This window comes from Macaca thibetana, chromosome 4, assembly GCF_024542745.1.
Source record: "Macaca thibetana thibetana isolate TM-01 chromosome 4, ASM2454274v1, whole genome shotgun sequence".
Lineage (NCBI taxonomy): Eukaryota > Metazoa > Chordata > Mammalia > Primates > Cercopithecidae > Macaca > Macaca thibetana.
The window spans coordinates 108628331-108644151 of NC_065581.1; the positions used below are offsets into that span (position 1 = coordinate 108628331).

General features: G+C 39.0%; 2 protein-coding genes across 2 annotated transcripts in view; both read left to right on the plus strand.

Moving 5' to 3' along the window:
• Nucleotides 1–15821, plus strand: part of TFB1M (transcription factor B1, mitochondrial) — a 695218-nt gene that overhangs the window by 479598 nt on the left and 199799 nt on the right. The gene's annotated exons all lie outside the window — the stretch shown is intronic.
• The window catches only part of NOX3 (NADPH oxidase 3), a 60426-nt gene continuing 51636 nt past the window's right edge, over nt 7032–15821 (plus strand). The window contains exons 1-4 of the mRNA XM_050786789.1: nt 7032–7181; nt 7804–7899; nt 8012–8122; nt 9418–9502. Coding sequence (XP_050642746.1) covers nt 7134–7181; nt 7804–7899; nt 8012–8122; nt 9418–9502 — 340 coding nt within the window. The 5' untranslated portion in view covers nt 7032–7133. The remainder of the gene's footprint in view (nt 7182–7803; nt 7900–8011; nt 8123–9417; nt 9503–15821) is intronic.

Here is a 15821-nt window from a genome sequence, read left to right on the forward strand (position 1 = left end):
ATATGCTTTTTGTTAATTCTTTCATCCCTGTCCACTGTAGACTGCAAAGTCGTGAAAATAGAAGTGGAGCAAGTGATGAAATGAAATAGCCAGAGGATCTGAACACCAGCTCTAGTCTCGTTTCTCCACTAACCAGCAATGGGACCTAAGCCTAGTCCCTTATCTTCTTGGTCTCTATTTTCTCCTTTGTAACATGAGAACATTGCTCTACAGGATCCCTACCATCTCCTTCCATTCTTGAGGGTCATGATTCTAGGGGAAATTTTCATTCAAAATATGGGACTCTGCAAACCATCTCTAAAAATATATTACTGAATCTTTTTGTGTGTATGTATTCTGGCTCATTGGGTGACGGTTATGATGGCAGTGGACAGGTTTGCTTTATTCCATTTTGCCGGTTTCTTGTGAAGTGCTTACGGAAAATTCATAGAAATCTTGTTATAGTACTAAGCAAACATAATTCTTTTATGTGCTTACATTCTTTCTTCTATTTTCCATGTTTTAAATTTCTGTATTGCTTTGGTCCAACTTCCCAATGGCCCTTTGACAATAAAATGAAGCTTTAAGACTGCAATAATGCAAACATTGACAACTGAGGAGAATAATAAAAAATTGTGCATAAGATGACGAATGAACTGCAAGTCATATCATCCTGGAAAAGAGATATCACTGAACCTGCTGAGTGACATTGGCATCCTTCGGAACAAATGTGCAGTGCTTTCTCCAGCTGCTATTTTCATATCTGATGGCATTAAAAAAAAAAAATAAACCTTTGTCGGATGTTCCTGTTCTTTTCTGAACTCTGATCAAATAGTCCCAAAGTTTGGCAAACTGACTTATAAGGTACTACGAGGATAAAAAGTAAACTTTCCAGCTTGTCTAAATGGATCCTGAAAATGGAATATTTCAATAGCTGTTCATTTGCTTTCTTATTTGCTACCGGAAAATTCATGGCTGTTACAAGAAATATGTATTTGGAGGAGGCTTGTTTTATGTGATTTCGCCTATCCCCTGTCTATTAAATCAAATGGATGTAATTCATCATGTGCGTGCTGGGAGCCTTCCCTGCGGCATGCAGTGATGTGGCGCTCCGGGAGGGGGTGAGCACGCAGCCTGAAAGAGCAACAGGAAAAGATGGTTGGAAGTGCGCTCCTCATCACAAATATGTGTCTTCAATATTTAGTTGTTGTGGCAGGAAAACGCCAACAAATACATGAACTGTAAACCATCTGGCTTGAAATATGTTCAAATATGACTGTTCATCTTGAAAAATGAAATCTATGGAATTCTGGCATCCACTTTGACTTTTGAGAGATGAACAGCTTGGATATGCAAAGAAGGGATTTCTAGACTAGCCTTCTTAAACTTTAAATTTTCCTGAACTCAGAAGTTAAATGATTCACTGCCTAGAAAGGAAAACTTCCCTTTCACTTTTACACTTTCATGAAAACCACTGACTCTTTGAAAATCCCTGGGACTATATCTGTGTCTTGTGTGTCAAAAAGCAGAGAAGTAAATGTGGTTCTGTATGGATGATTAAATGTTTATTAAGTTCTAATATGTGCTAGATGCAATATAAAACACTTAAAGAGCATGATAATCCTGGCCTTCACCAAATTTCAAAATTGGACATTTAAAACTTGCAGAACTGGAGTCTGCATTGTGCCACTTAATTTGGGGTAAGAAATGATGAATTAGTCACCCTGTTCTCTCATGAACTGGGATCCTCAGGTAACCTAGTACCAATGCCCTACCAGAAGTGGCTATCCCATCAATTTTGAGAAAGATTTTAGGTAACTTGATAAATAGAAGAAATGCATTGCAAACGTACGTGAGTGATGACGAAGATGAGGGCAGGAGAATGGGAAGGGAACCAAACACAGACATTCTGGGCTTAGAAGACCAGACCAAAAGCGACCGCAAGAAGGGGAATGGAGGCAGGGATATTTTTTGCCTGCTGCTTGATGTTTTAGGAGCATGAACAAGACTCTGAGAGAACTTAGACATTCAAACTTACTTTCCTCCTTCTCTTCTTCACACTATTTTCTTTTATAAAAGTCACCTCAATCCACCTTGTCCAAAGGATTCTCCCTGGAGGCTCTTACCTAGGTCTCCTCATGTGTCAGGAGCCCCCAGCTGTGCAATTTCTACCACTTGAGGATAGCCTCACCTTTAAATGATCCTTCAGCCATTGCACATGTACCTGTGGCCTCCCCAGCCGCATTGTAAGCTTCGAGATAGAGAAGCCAGACCTCTAATACCCGCTGTGCCTAGGATTGTGTGATGTAGGCAGTGGACTCACAGAGTATTTGTTTGAGATTGTGAGAGTTGGGTAAAGGAAAGAATCACGCCACAGATACGGGGGAAAGCTTCAGTGGTTAATGTAAACTAAGTGCGTGACACAAGCCACTTTTAAACGGTATTAAGAGAATACAGTGTTTTCTGAAATAAAAACCTAATATACTTAATTCAGCAAAGGTAAAATATTAATTTAAATTAATTAAATTTTGTTAAAAAATCAGACGTATGTTAATGTATGGACTTTTTTCTTTTGTTCTTCTTTTCCTTTAAAAATGAAATTTATCCAACATATAATTTATCTAATATAATTACATAATTATCACAATAAACACTCCTCAAAATAACCGTGTAAGGATCTGGGATTATATGTGTTTGCATTTTTTCTTTTGTTGCCACTAATGTTCACCTTAGTACTCAGATGTTTAAAAATGCTTTAGGAAAAGGCAAAAACGTATTTAATGCATAAGAGAGAATAATTTTGCAATGCTATTTTTATACGTTGTGAATTCTGCTACATCCACAGGGAAACTAGATCACAGTAGGCAGCAACAAAATATACTAGGCGATCAATCTTGCTCTTGAAAATCAAAGTATTTCTTTGTTAGGTCAACTGATCAACTAAGGAAATAAAAATAACTAAAATATAATAGAGCAAAACCAGTCGAGGAATGTAGCAATGTAGCATCATTAGTATAGAGTTTGCATTCACATACACAAGCAATTAACCTGCTTTTTGAAATGTATTTGTTCTGTTTCCCTCCTACTTTTTCCATTATAGGTTTGTTACTGGTGAGATTTACAAGGGGAAAAGCCCACATCATCTTTTGTGGTGAGCTGAAAGAGTCAATGAATATATCCATTTAATTAGAAAGCCAGTAGCCACCACAGATACAAGGCAAATTTCACTTCATTTGTTTTGAGAAAATTCTGAGAAATGAAGTGAGCACCACCTACTAGTGATGAAAACAATTAGGTGAAAATAGATCAAATTCTGAACATTTATATTATTTCCGTAGATTTTGTACAATTCCCTTCCTCTTTAAACACAACCCCATTAACTTGGGAATCATTTCTTCGAAAGTAATTGAGAGTCTTGATTTCAGCTGTGATCTGTACAGATTCCTTCAACAAAGTAAAAACTGAGGTTGACCTCTGGGCATGATATGCCTCCCAGAATTGTCAACAGGTAAATTAACAAATAATGAGAGCAACCTAATACCTTGTTTATAAAAACTGAGTGCTTGTGTGAAGGAGCCCACAGGTGGACCTGAGTTGGACTTCTGTGTGTGATAGAAGACATGGTATCATGAGTCTCATGAAGTCTGATCCCAGTATTGCAAAACAATCACTGGTGTCATCAGGTTACTCTTAAAAGTATTAATAAAAATAGAAAAGTTGAAAAAGTATATTCATAAATTATACAAAATTGTTGGGCTTTGAATGAATTTGAATATGATTTGAAGTCTACATATGATTCTTCAATATGAATGAACTGAGCATCGTTACAAACTTTATAAAAATAAAATCTATGAGAAAAATGCCCAAGTTAAATCATGAGTTATACTTCCATCATACAATTGTGAACCTTTGTGTACTGTAAAGGAATAATAGCTACACTTTAACACAATATTCTTCCCATATTCAAAATGAGGAATAAAGAAATCACATTTAGAAATAAGGATGGAGCATGTAAAGATTAAGTTTTAAAACTAAACTTTAAGTTTTATTTTTACTGTAATACTAGAAATACTCTAAGCAATTAACAGAAAAGTGTGACCACACTTTTTTTTTTTTTTTGAGACGGAGTCTCACTCTGTCGCCCAGGCTGGATTGCAGTAGCATGATCTCGGCTTACTGCAACCTCCACCTCCCAGATTCAAGTGATTCTCCCGCCTCAGCCTCCCAAGTAGCTGGGATTACAGGCATGTGCCACCAAGCCCAGCTAATTTTTTTTTTTTTTTTTTTGTATTTTTAGTAAAGACGGGGTTTCTCCATGTTAGCCAGGATGGTCTCAATCTCCTGACCTCGTGATCCGCCCGCCTCGACCTCCCAATGTGCTGGGATTACAGGCTTGAGCCACCGCACCCGGTTTGCCATACAGCAATATAAGTCTCTCCTTTGTAACACTGGGTAAAGAACACAGAAGGCAAGAACATTTCAACTCTTCCTTACGCTCATTGAATCTAAAATAGAAGAGATAGTATAAAATTCTAGATGTATTCTCTCTGAATTAATTTTTATAACCCAACTGAATAAGACCTCTAAGATATGTAAATCCTAAACACTTCAGAAATAACAAATCATTTTATCATGGAAGATTATTGGCTTAAAGAAATGAATATAAAGACTTTACATCTTTATAGTGCTCACGGTTAAAGAAGCTACTAAAGATATCTTACTAACTGCACTCTAATCTCAGGTCAAAGCTGCCAAAAATGCCTGTGCTTTCATATATTTCTACAGCGAAAAAATCCCGAAAAAATGATGTCTTTTCCAAGAAGTAAATTTACTATATTTTTTATGGGCCAATTCAAAAGAAGCTTCTTCTCCAAAAGAAGCATCATCTTAAGTGTGAGTGTGAGTGTGTTTATGAGTGTGTGTACGTATTAGGCAGATTAGGAGTGAAAGGGGAATGGGAATGACATTGCAAGGTAGGTGTTGTTAGTCCCATTAAACTAATGTGGAAAATGAGACTCAAAAGAGGTAACACGCAGAGCTGGGTGACAAGTGGAAAACTCACCTGTTTGTCAAAATACTTAACCGGGATCGATGAGGAGACAGAAGGATCAAGGGGAGAACACGAGGCAGAGCCTTTTTTGTGGTTTTCACGGGAAGAAAGGGGCGAGTTTGTATACTCAGGGGAGCAGGTGTAGGATTAGATCGTTTGAATAGATTCTGCAGGCCCTGGGCTACCCGTGTGATTGGTCCCTCGTTGTCCAGTACCTGGTTCTGAGGTGACTGAGGGCAGGGGAGAGTTTGACTCTATGTATGAGAGTTTAATGAAAGAGAGGGTTAGGGGTTTGGACTATGTTTGGTTTGCATATCAGAAACATGCTCCCAAACCAGTTGTTTGCTATCACTAGAAATGAGCTAACCTTGATTTGAGCAGTTTCTCCCCAAGACTGCAAGACCCTGAGATGTCAATGCACCCCAAAATGCAGAAAATAAAAAACATTACTAATACAATAGAATAACTTATCCATTTTTCTATAATTCATTGGCGTTATGTAGAAATAGTGTACTTAATCACACACAGCAACATTTATTTGTAATTAAATTCCTACAAGTTAAAAGTCCTATTTATAGCACTACAATTTATATCTGTATATTCAGTATGCTTTGGTGCACAGGTCCATATATTAGTATTTCATAAAAGAGACAGTATAAGGTAATGGTTAGAAACGAAGATGTTAAAGTCAAAGAGAACTGAATTCAAATCCCAACCACCCCTACTGCAAGTTACTTCATTTCAGCTTGTTTCCACATTTCTGTAACGGTGCACATAATAATATCTGCCTGATAGAGTCCATGTATGATTTAACTGACAATACTTGAAAAGTCCTTAACCTAATAGTACCTGGTTAAATAAAGATCAATGAATCTTCACAATTCTTACTCTTACCAGGTTTTTAACAGGAGAGATTTAATTTTCCAAAATTGATTCTCCTCCTATTTTCATCTTGTCTAAAAAATTTAAAGGAAATATTTGGGCCAAAACTAGTCAGAAAATTGCTTCAATTGGAACAATTTTGCCTACCAGAGTAGAATTATGGTCATTATATTGAACAACTATGACTTACACAAAGTCAGAGACAGACGAGGCTCCCATGCAGCCACTCCTGGAGTGACTGGAGTATGAAAGGATATTTGCACTTGCCGCATGGGTGCACCAAGTGTGATTAATGACATGTATTACATCAGTCCCACAAAAAAGTTCATTTTTTATAGTCACACTTTTAGATTTATATGAGAGTTTTCTATGTGATGTTTTTTAGAATCTTTTTTCATCATCTTCTGAAAGATGGTTTAATTCATACTCATTTAGCCCATACTCTTTGTCTTCTATAGAGAGCTTTTTTGAAAGAGGGGAAAAGGAATTAAAGAAGTGGAAAAACTATGGCTGGTCGCAGTGGCTCACACCTGTAATCCCAGCACTTTGGAAGGCCAAGGCAGGTGGATCGCCTGAGGTCAGGAGTTCGAGACCAGCTTGACCAACATGGCAAAACCCATCACTACTAAAATTACAAAAACTAGCCAGGCGTGGTGGTGCATACCTGTAATCCCAACTACCCAGGAGGCTGAGGCAGGAGAATCACTTAAACCCAGGGGCAGAGGTTGCAGTGAGCCGAGATGACACCACTTCACTCCAGCCTGGGTGAAACAGCAAGACTTTGTTTCCAAAAAAAAAAAGGAAAAATAACAAATAGAGAAAGTTCTTTGCTATATGCAGCCTTCAGCAGTTAGGTTATTTCTCAAATTTACATAAAGACTTATTATCATCTTGACTGCAATCATGTAGAAAATGAACAGGTATAAAGTACATGAGGACAATTTAATAAAACCAGTTTTCTTTTCTTATAAACTCTCTGACAAAAGGAATCATTAGACAGAGACTTGCTTTGTATTTACCCAGGTCATGAGGCAAGGCAGCTTGGTGATGTGCTCTTGGCAAGAAGTCTTTAATTAGAAATTCCTCAAGAGCTGCTCCCTGTAGGTGCTTCCTATGACAAAAAGACAAAATAATTTACTAGGGAAGCCCTCACGAAGGACTCAACATCCAGACACAGGTGAGGGAAAGGAAATTTGCTGACAGCCGAAGAGCAACAAGCATCATGATGGGATGCTGGATTTTGAATGAGGGTCTCTCCCTCATATTAGTAGTAAGTATCAATTTCGTCATTCAACTTTACATACACAGATTGAATAGTCTTTGGTTTTTAGGAAAACTTGTATAGGAACACTAAATAGCTTGAAGTATTACTCTGGTTAAAAGACTAAAACTTGTTAGAAAACATTCAGTAGATATATTTAATTTACCCTTATAGAATCATGCAAAGTTGTTTTCCGATTGAGCTCATTTTTAATTATTTTTAAAGTCAAGTAGTTTGTTTTTGCATAATGTATGAGTGTTTCTCTAAATCAAATGAAGTCTCTGAATTAGACTATGAAATTGGAATTTTTTTCTAGAGAACTCTCAGAGTTGTTCTTAAAGATTTCCTCCTTCTTGACATCATTGTCAAGCAACATTGATTAAGAAGCTTTTGTGGTTTCATTAAATCACTTAAAGTTGACTCATATGTGTTTAAAATCTTTTTTATAAAGGTAATCATTTCTTACCATTATAATCCTATTAAAAACTAATCTATGAGAAATAAATATGTGGAGTGATTCTGATTAATATTGAGAAGCTCTTCATTCTACGTTAAAAGAACCCCAAGTGATTTTGAATAGAGAAAAAGCTTGAAGGTAGTATTGATTGGTTCTCTTTCCTTTCTACTCTAGCTCTCATGGCTGGGAGTAAATTTGTATCTGTTTATTGACATGTTCTACTGGTATGAAGAGGAGGAGTCTTTCCATTACACACGAGTTATTTTGGGTGTAAGTACGGTTTATGATTAAACATTACTTTTTCAAAAAACAAAATGCATTTTATTTGCCCTGGATCCTTGTTTTCCCTGAATCTCTTTTTTATGTCTTTACATGTGGACAGTCAACACTGGCTTGGGCGCGAGCGTCTGCACTGTGCCTGAATTTTAACTGCATGCTAATTCTAATACCTATCAGTCGAAACCTTATTTCATTCATAAGAGGAACAAGTATTGTAAGTACTAAAATATTTGAAATAATTTCAGTTTTTATGACTTCCTCATATAAGTGCCATTGAAAACAAAAATGTACTTTATTATGAAATTCTCGGTTATTCTGTTTAAACTTGGGTTTCTTTGTTAGAGATAACAGAAAGGCTAAAACTGAAAAACGGTAGTCAGTACATCTATCTGATTTGGCTTTGGCTGTTGCCGTTGATTTCCTACATGACACTCAACTCATTGCTCAACAGTTTCCTGATGTATTTGCACCATGAAGATGGTGCATTATAATAGCTGGAACCATCATTGTTTCTGATTGAAAGACGACAAATAAGCTTTTGAGACAAATGCCACCAGGAAACATCTCTCAGGGTTCTCACCCACAAAAGCATAATCACAGTACATAGATTTTATTATGTAGATTTTAACCTCTACCAAACATAATGGGATATTTCCCAATTATATTGATTTCACTGTGTTAGGAACTTACCTGTGCTTCCTGTCAAACAAAATAGCATACAGAAAATGAGTCCTTCAAAAACTTTTACCAGGGAAAATACTGTATTATGCAGGCATCCCTCATTTCATTGCACTTCCCTTTATTGCACTTCTCAGATACTATGGTTTTTACAAATTGAAGACTTCTGGCAACCCTGTGTGGAGCGAGTATACTAGCGCCATTTTTTCCAATACCATGTGCTCGCTTTGTGTCTCTGTGTCAGCACTTTTTAGCAATAAAGTATTTTTTAATTAAAGTCTGTACTTTTTTTTAGACATAATGCTATTTCACACTTAATAGACTACAGTATGGTATAAATGTAACTTTTATATACACTAGAAAATCAAAATTTTTGTGTGACTTGCTTTATTGCAATGGTCTGAAATTAAACCCACAATATCTCAGAAGTATGCCTGTGTAATCATCATCATAATTTTATGAATATTTATATATAGATGCATATTTGCCTTTGTATATGTGGGAATAATTTATAGACTACCTAAAACACATGAATGAGGATGACGGCTATCACCTTAAATTTTTAAACAAAGAAGCTGAGTGAGGCATGTATTTTAGCAGGCTTATTCAAGAGTTTTGAATTATAACCAGAGAACTAATAAGTCAATCATTTTTGAGCTGAGAGTTCAGCAAAGCAACTAATAACCTTTTGATTTGCCTGTTTGACTAACGGCCATTAACTTTTGTGTCACATTTAGAGGCAAAGCCTGATTCCTACTCTCTTAACTGTCATGACACTGTTTTCATTGTAATTTTTCCATAAATCAGGCATTTTTTTTTTTGTTACTCTAGTGCTGCAGAGGACCGTGGAGGAGGCAATTAGACAAAAACCTCAAATTTCACAAACTGGTCGCCTATGGGATAGCTGTTAATGCAAGTAAGTACTTACTAATTGCTTGATGGATTTTACAATATCTGATGCCTAACTTCATAGTTTTGTTTTAACTCTGACTTCCTCAAGTCTCACCCTTAGGTAAAAGAAATCTTAGCCATTTATTTCACCCTGTAAACCTTATACAAATGGGTTTTTACATTTTCAATTTATACTTACATAAGAGTTTTCCCCTACCAAGACCTCAATTTGTCAAAGAAAAGTTGGTGAAACTTCATTTGCGAATAGTTAAGCTTGTTAATAATACAATAATAAATATTTGAAAAAGGAACACTTTGTTACTCAGCATAATTCACTTTGGAAATAAAATTGACCTCTGCTCAAAATCTCATTCGCAGTCATAGGAAAATGACTGTCAAATAGCATTGTGGGCAATAAAAAAGAAAAAAGAAAAGAAAGATCATGTGAGCAAAGTTCTGAATCATATTGAGGTAATGGACATAAAAGGGTCTTGAAAACACATGAAGCTTTATCGGCACATAAAGTGTTATTGTTATTATTATATTTCTAATTCAAGAGGAAGGCACTAGAAATTAGCATCCAAGGCCAAGGTTAAACTCTGATGAGGAAGAAAGGAGGAGGAGCAGCCATCAACCAGCTTGTGGTTTTGCTGGAAAACAAAGACACTGAAATAAAAGGCTATCTGAGCGATAAAGAGTTATGATTCAGGACTGTTTCTCTCAAACTAATTTAACTATAAAATGTTTTCCTCATTTGTTTTTATCCTCTCATGCATAAAAAAAAAAGGCAGAGTAAAAGGAACACTCAAAACAAATGTGAATTTAATTAAGCAACAAGACATGACAGACGGTGCCCGAGTGCCAATTAACACAACTTTGGGTGTGCAGTGAGACATGAGGGGAAGATGCTCCCATTGATTGTCTTCGGCACTGGATTAAACCAACCCGAGAACTGCTTTGTAAAAGGTCTTTGTGGTTTGTGAGGAAATAAGAGTAAAAAGACATCGTGTCCTAGAGAAAACCAGCTCAGGGATAAAGGGGAAAAAATAAGGCTGGTTCATCTTTGTATTCCAAGGCCCACAATAGTGCTGAGTATGCGTAGGCACCAATAACCTTTCATGAATGAGCAAATGCATGAAGGAATAAAGACTCAGGGAAACAGATTTTGGCTTAGGAATGGAAGTCTTTTCCGGACTTTAAAAATTATCTAAAATTAGAATGAAGTTCCCCTAAGAGTACTGAATTCCCCATCATGGATGATGTCCAGAGACCAGATTGCTCCTTGATAGGCTCATCAGAGAAGGAATTCAAGGAATCTCTAGGCTTCCTTTAAAATCTTAAATAGCTTGATTTCTGCATAACAGTAAAATGGCAAAAATATTATCATAGTACAATAGCTTTAAGACAGAATTGAACTCTAAGAGAAAGTTTTAAAGATATTACAGAGAGAAGGGGGAAAAAAACAGCCAGCATCAAAATACATCAGAAAAGAGGCCGGGTACGGTGGTTCACGCCTGTAATCCCAGCACTTCAGGAGGCTGAGACAAGTGAATTGCTTGAGTTCAGAAGTTCGAGACTAGCCCGGGCAACATAGTGAAAGCCCGTCTCTAGCAAAAATATGAAAAAATTAGATGGGCATGGTGGCACATGCCTATGGTACCAGCTACTTGGGAGGCTTTGGTGGGAGGATGACTTGAGCCCAGGAGGTGAACGTTGCAGGGAGCTAAAATTGTGCCACTGCACTCCAGCCTGGACAACACAGTGAGACCCCCATCTCAAAATAAAAAAAAAATACAACAGAAAAGAAAGCAGAGAATAAGAAAAATGTGTGTTATGAAATAGTTTTCTCCTTAAACTTTTGGGCATGTACATTTCTTTATATGTAATCGTGTATCAATAATACCAATGCATTAGAAACATATAATGAATATCCCCCATGTTAAAGATACCCTGATAGCAGCTATATCTTTCTGAAACTAGTGTGGTCACGGCTGTTTTAGGATGGAGTATAATTTAGTATAAGCAGCAGTTGACTGAAATCAGGTGACCAAATTATGTTATACCTCTCTACTGATTGGTAGTGTGATATCAGATAAGTTCCTCCTGCTCTCTCTTCTGTGGAGTTAAAAGAATACTAATACAGGCCAGGCGTGGTGGCTCACGCCTGTAATCCCAGCACTTTGGGAGGTTGGGGAGGGTGGGTCACCCAAGGTCAGGAGTTCGAGACCAGCTTGACCAACACGGTGAAACACCGTCTGTACTAAAAATGCAAAAATTAGCAAGCATGGTGCTGCACACCTGTAATCCCAGCTACTTGGGAGGTTAATGCAGGAGAATCGCCGGAACCCAGGAGGTGGAGGTTGCAGTGAGCGGAGATTGCATCATTGTACTCCAGCCTAGGCAACAAGAGCAAAACTCTGTCTCAAAAAATAATAATAATAATAAATAAATACATTTCAATGAGATGTGAAGATTATTGTCGGGACCAGAGTTAGTTGGAAATTTGGAGAATACAGGGCTATTCATTTGTTGCTATTGCAAATAAGATCAAATCCAAAGCCCTTAGCCTGGCCAAGGGGTCCAATGACCTCGCGTGTGCCCACTGCCTGTGCCCCTTGCCACAGTCTTATCTCCTGCCACTACCCCCTGGCTTTTCCCCTTGGGCACACCCAGCTCCTGGGAGTTCCTAAGCATTCTGTGCCTTTGCTCCAGGGATCCCCCTTGCCTGAAATGCTCTGCCCTCCTTGTGGTGCTAAATGGGTGAGACATGGCCATGCCCAGGACTCATATCCTGGTCCACCTCCTCCGATGCAGCCATTTCAACGAGGGGTCTGAGGTCATACTTTCTACCACAGAGTGAAATTCATTCCCCCAGAAGCTGATCACCTCCAGGGCTGAGCCTGTGCCTTACACATCTTGGCTGCCCTGGTCCCTGGCACACAAGAGGTCCTCAAAAATTTGGTGAAAACAGGATGAGTAGGAGTCGGCCAGCAGGCAAGAGAGGTTGAAGGAAACGCTGGGAGTGGTACAGCACACAGACGCATGAGCTGTTCAGGGAGTTATGAGCAGTCTGGGGAGGACTGAACAGAGTGTGCGGAGGGAAAAGATTTAAACGATGCCAGTTGTCCAAGATAATACATTCGCATTCTGCTGCAACCAGAGAAAGCAGGGTGCTCTTTCTCCCTCTGTCCCTCACACATCCCTGGAGAGAATCAAGTGTTCTTTTCGGCCCCCTTCCTCCTGAACCCCACGGCTTTGCCAGGTACCCAGATAGCACCTGGGGTTCCCCCAGCAGGGTCAGAACTGCCACCCAGAACAGAGTGCCCCTCATCCTACTCCTCCATAGCAACCAGCAGCACTGCGGTGTTTCCACTCCCTGCAAACGGAGGGAGGAGGCTGGGGAGAAAGCTCTCCGCTTCTCCCAAACCCTGACAAAGCAATTATTACATTTCACATAAACGGAGAAATGCGTCTGGCAACTGCGCTTTTAGGAGGAAAAAAATGCTAAGCCTTGGTTTCATGGAAACACCTCTGCTTTTCACATTGTGTTCTTCTGGTAGATTCACTTGGGAGCAGCTGAAAATGTCCCTGCGCTTGTTTTATTAGCATCGCCCATTATGCTGCATTTCAAACAGCCGGCTGGCTTAACAGAGGTGTGTAACCTTGGAAAAAGTGCGACCACATCGAAGTTTGCGTGCCAACCTCTAATTTCTCATCCGTTCCCCTATAAGCTGAGCTGCAGGCTTTAATTGGTCAAATCATTAAAGGATGTAATTAGAGACTGGTGGAAGAAGGCGAGGGAGGAGGAGGGAAGAGGCAAAACAATGGTATCTGTAATCAAGGACATCACGGAAAATGCAGTGACAGGAACTCTTCTTTTGGCTTCCTGGCTTCCTGCTTGCCTGCCTATGATAAGAGCTGCCGGAGCATTCTTGAACCACTAATAAATCATTTTCCGGGACCTATAACCCCACGGGTATAAAAATCATAGTTTCACAGCCTCTTCGTTCTTGTTAATGTAGATCTTTCTGGAGTCCCTGGTCCACAGTAGACCTTGAAGACCCTTCCAATTGAAAAGTAGTACTTTGAGCTCGAGCTTCCATTAAGGGGTGTCTAAATAGTGACCCAGGCGGCTCTCCCTGGCAGAGTCGGCAGCTTGCTTCTGCCAGGTTCCAGGAGTGAACAATTAGCCAAGTGCAGCTCCTGATGAGTTGCTAAAATTAGTCTACAAACATCAATAAACATAACAAGGGCAGGGTGAGAGGAGAGAGCACAGAATAAGGGTGCCCAGAAAATAAAGATTTGGAGACCCCGGCTTGAGAACAGCCCTAAAGCCGCAGACTCTTCAGTCCTGACCCCCTCAAGGATGGCTCCTAACCAGTTCCGCCTGAGGCTCTGGGAGCTTCAGGGAAGCTCCATTCCCAGTCCTGCCTGACAGGATTTAATGTGATTTACAAATGCGTGGCACACACAGGGTGCCAGAGTCAACGAATCCTCCTACAGAAATCAGACCACAGGTTTAAAAGTTTGCAGCCAAATTCTGGCTGCAGAAGCACAGCCAGAATCTGTCCCTGGGTCCTTGTTTCTAAAGGCTGTTTAATTAGGAGGTGACTAACTCCAAAATGACTGTTATCACTGACAGGCAGGCAGAAAGACAGCAAGACGGACCACGCTTCCAAGATTCCCCTCAATTATGCTCACTTCGATCTCCTGAAAAATAAAATGAAAGAAGGAAGGTAAAAGAACTTTTTCAGGGCAACTGGCTCTAATAGTAGCCTTCATGATTTTTTTTTTTTTTTTTTTTTTTTTTTTTTTTTGGTTCACTCTTTAATGTAAAACTCCTTATTGGAACTCAGAAATTCACACACCAATTAAATGCGCATGCGTAGTGTTTCCAAAATTGCTGCTCTCTTAAAAGTACCCGGGGAGAACACAAAATTGTAGAAAGATCCAGTTATAGCACCTTTGAGCCTGGCACAATTGGGTTATGGAAATGTGTGTCTTGCGGTCCTCCAAGGGCACAGCAGTGCATACTGTAGAAAGTCCACAGAGGCCCAGGGAGAGCTCACCCCATAGCTAATGGCGTTGGATTTACTACAAGACTGAAGAGCCCCATTTAAGCCAGAGTTGGCTTTGGAAACATGAAAACATGAACTTCGTGTTTGCATTACTTCCATATTGGTCTACAAATCCCTTTTAGATGATAAATACGTTCCCAGTAAACTTCAGAGAAAGACACAGGAGCCACACAGCTGGAAGGGAGCTTAGATAACCTTGTTTAGTACAATCTACCCATTTCACAGATGGGAAAAAAAAGGGCCTGAAAGAAGTTAAGTGACTGAGAAGTATCCTCTTCAGTATTCTTTCTGTTACATACTAATATCAAATCTAATAACATGAAATGATACTGATGACTAAGACAGAGCGAAATCAAACCATGTCACTGTTTTATCCCATCTCTGTAGCCCTTGTCTCTGTAACATAAACAGCGTGGCTACTTACATTTTTAAGAACCTAAAATGTAGAAGGGAAGGAATAGAAAATATAATGTCTAAAAAAGAACAAAAATAGTATCTCCCCTGGTGCCTATCAAGTCACAACAATTCTGAATTTAGCGGTTGGTGTATCTTTAGTTCCAAGCCAAAATTGCTGTAAAATTAGGATCAGATCTAAGGGGAAAATAAAATGTTTAGACAAACAAAATCAGCATAAGCAGTTTTCTCTCTGAGAATTCCTGAGATAAATAAAATATTCCACTTTGTATGTTCTACCTTGTGAAAGGAAAACAAAATGGAGGTAGCGAGAGCAAGGGAACATGTAAGACACGAACTTTAAAGTGCGTGACAAATACTGGAGAGAATAGTTTTTACACATTCCCTCAGAACCTGCCTCTTGAAAACCATCTGGGGCTTCCTCATACTCCTTCATTAGTTTCTTCAGCTCTGTTATGGGAGACCTGGCAATAAGAATAAATAAGTAGTTCAATATCTTTGTTCATTCAATCAACATACTTAAATTTCGTTTAACAATGTCAAATTCTCATGTGGAAATCAATCTAACAGAAAACAAATTGCAATCAACAACTCATTACAGGGGAGAAGAATGTTATAAAATATAAGGCCAGGTGTGGTGGCTCACGCCTGTAATCCCAGCACTTTGGGAGGCCAAGGAGGGTAGATTGCCTGAGCTTAGGAGTTTGAGACCAGCCTGGGCAGCATGATAAAACCCCATCTCTACTAAAAATTAGCTGGGCATGGTGGTGCGTGCCTGTAATCCCAGCTACTCGGAGGCTGAGGCAGGAGAATTGCTTGAACCCGGGCGGCGGAGTTTGCAGTTAGCTGAGA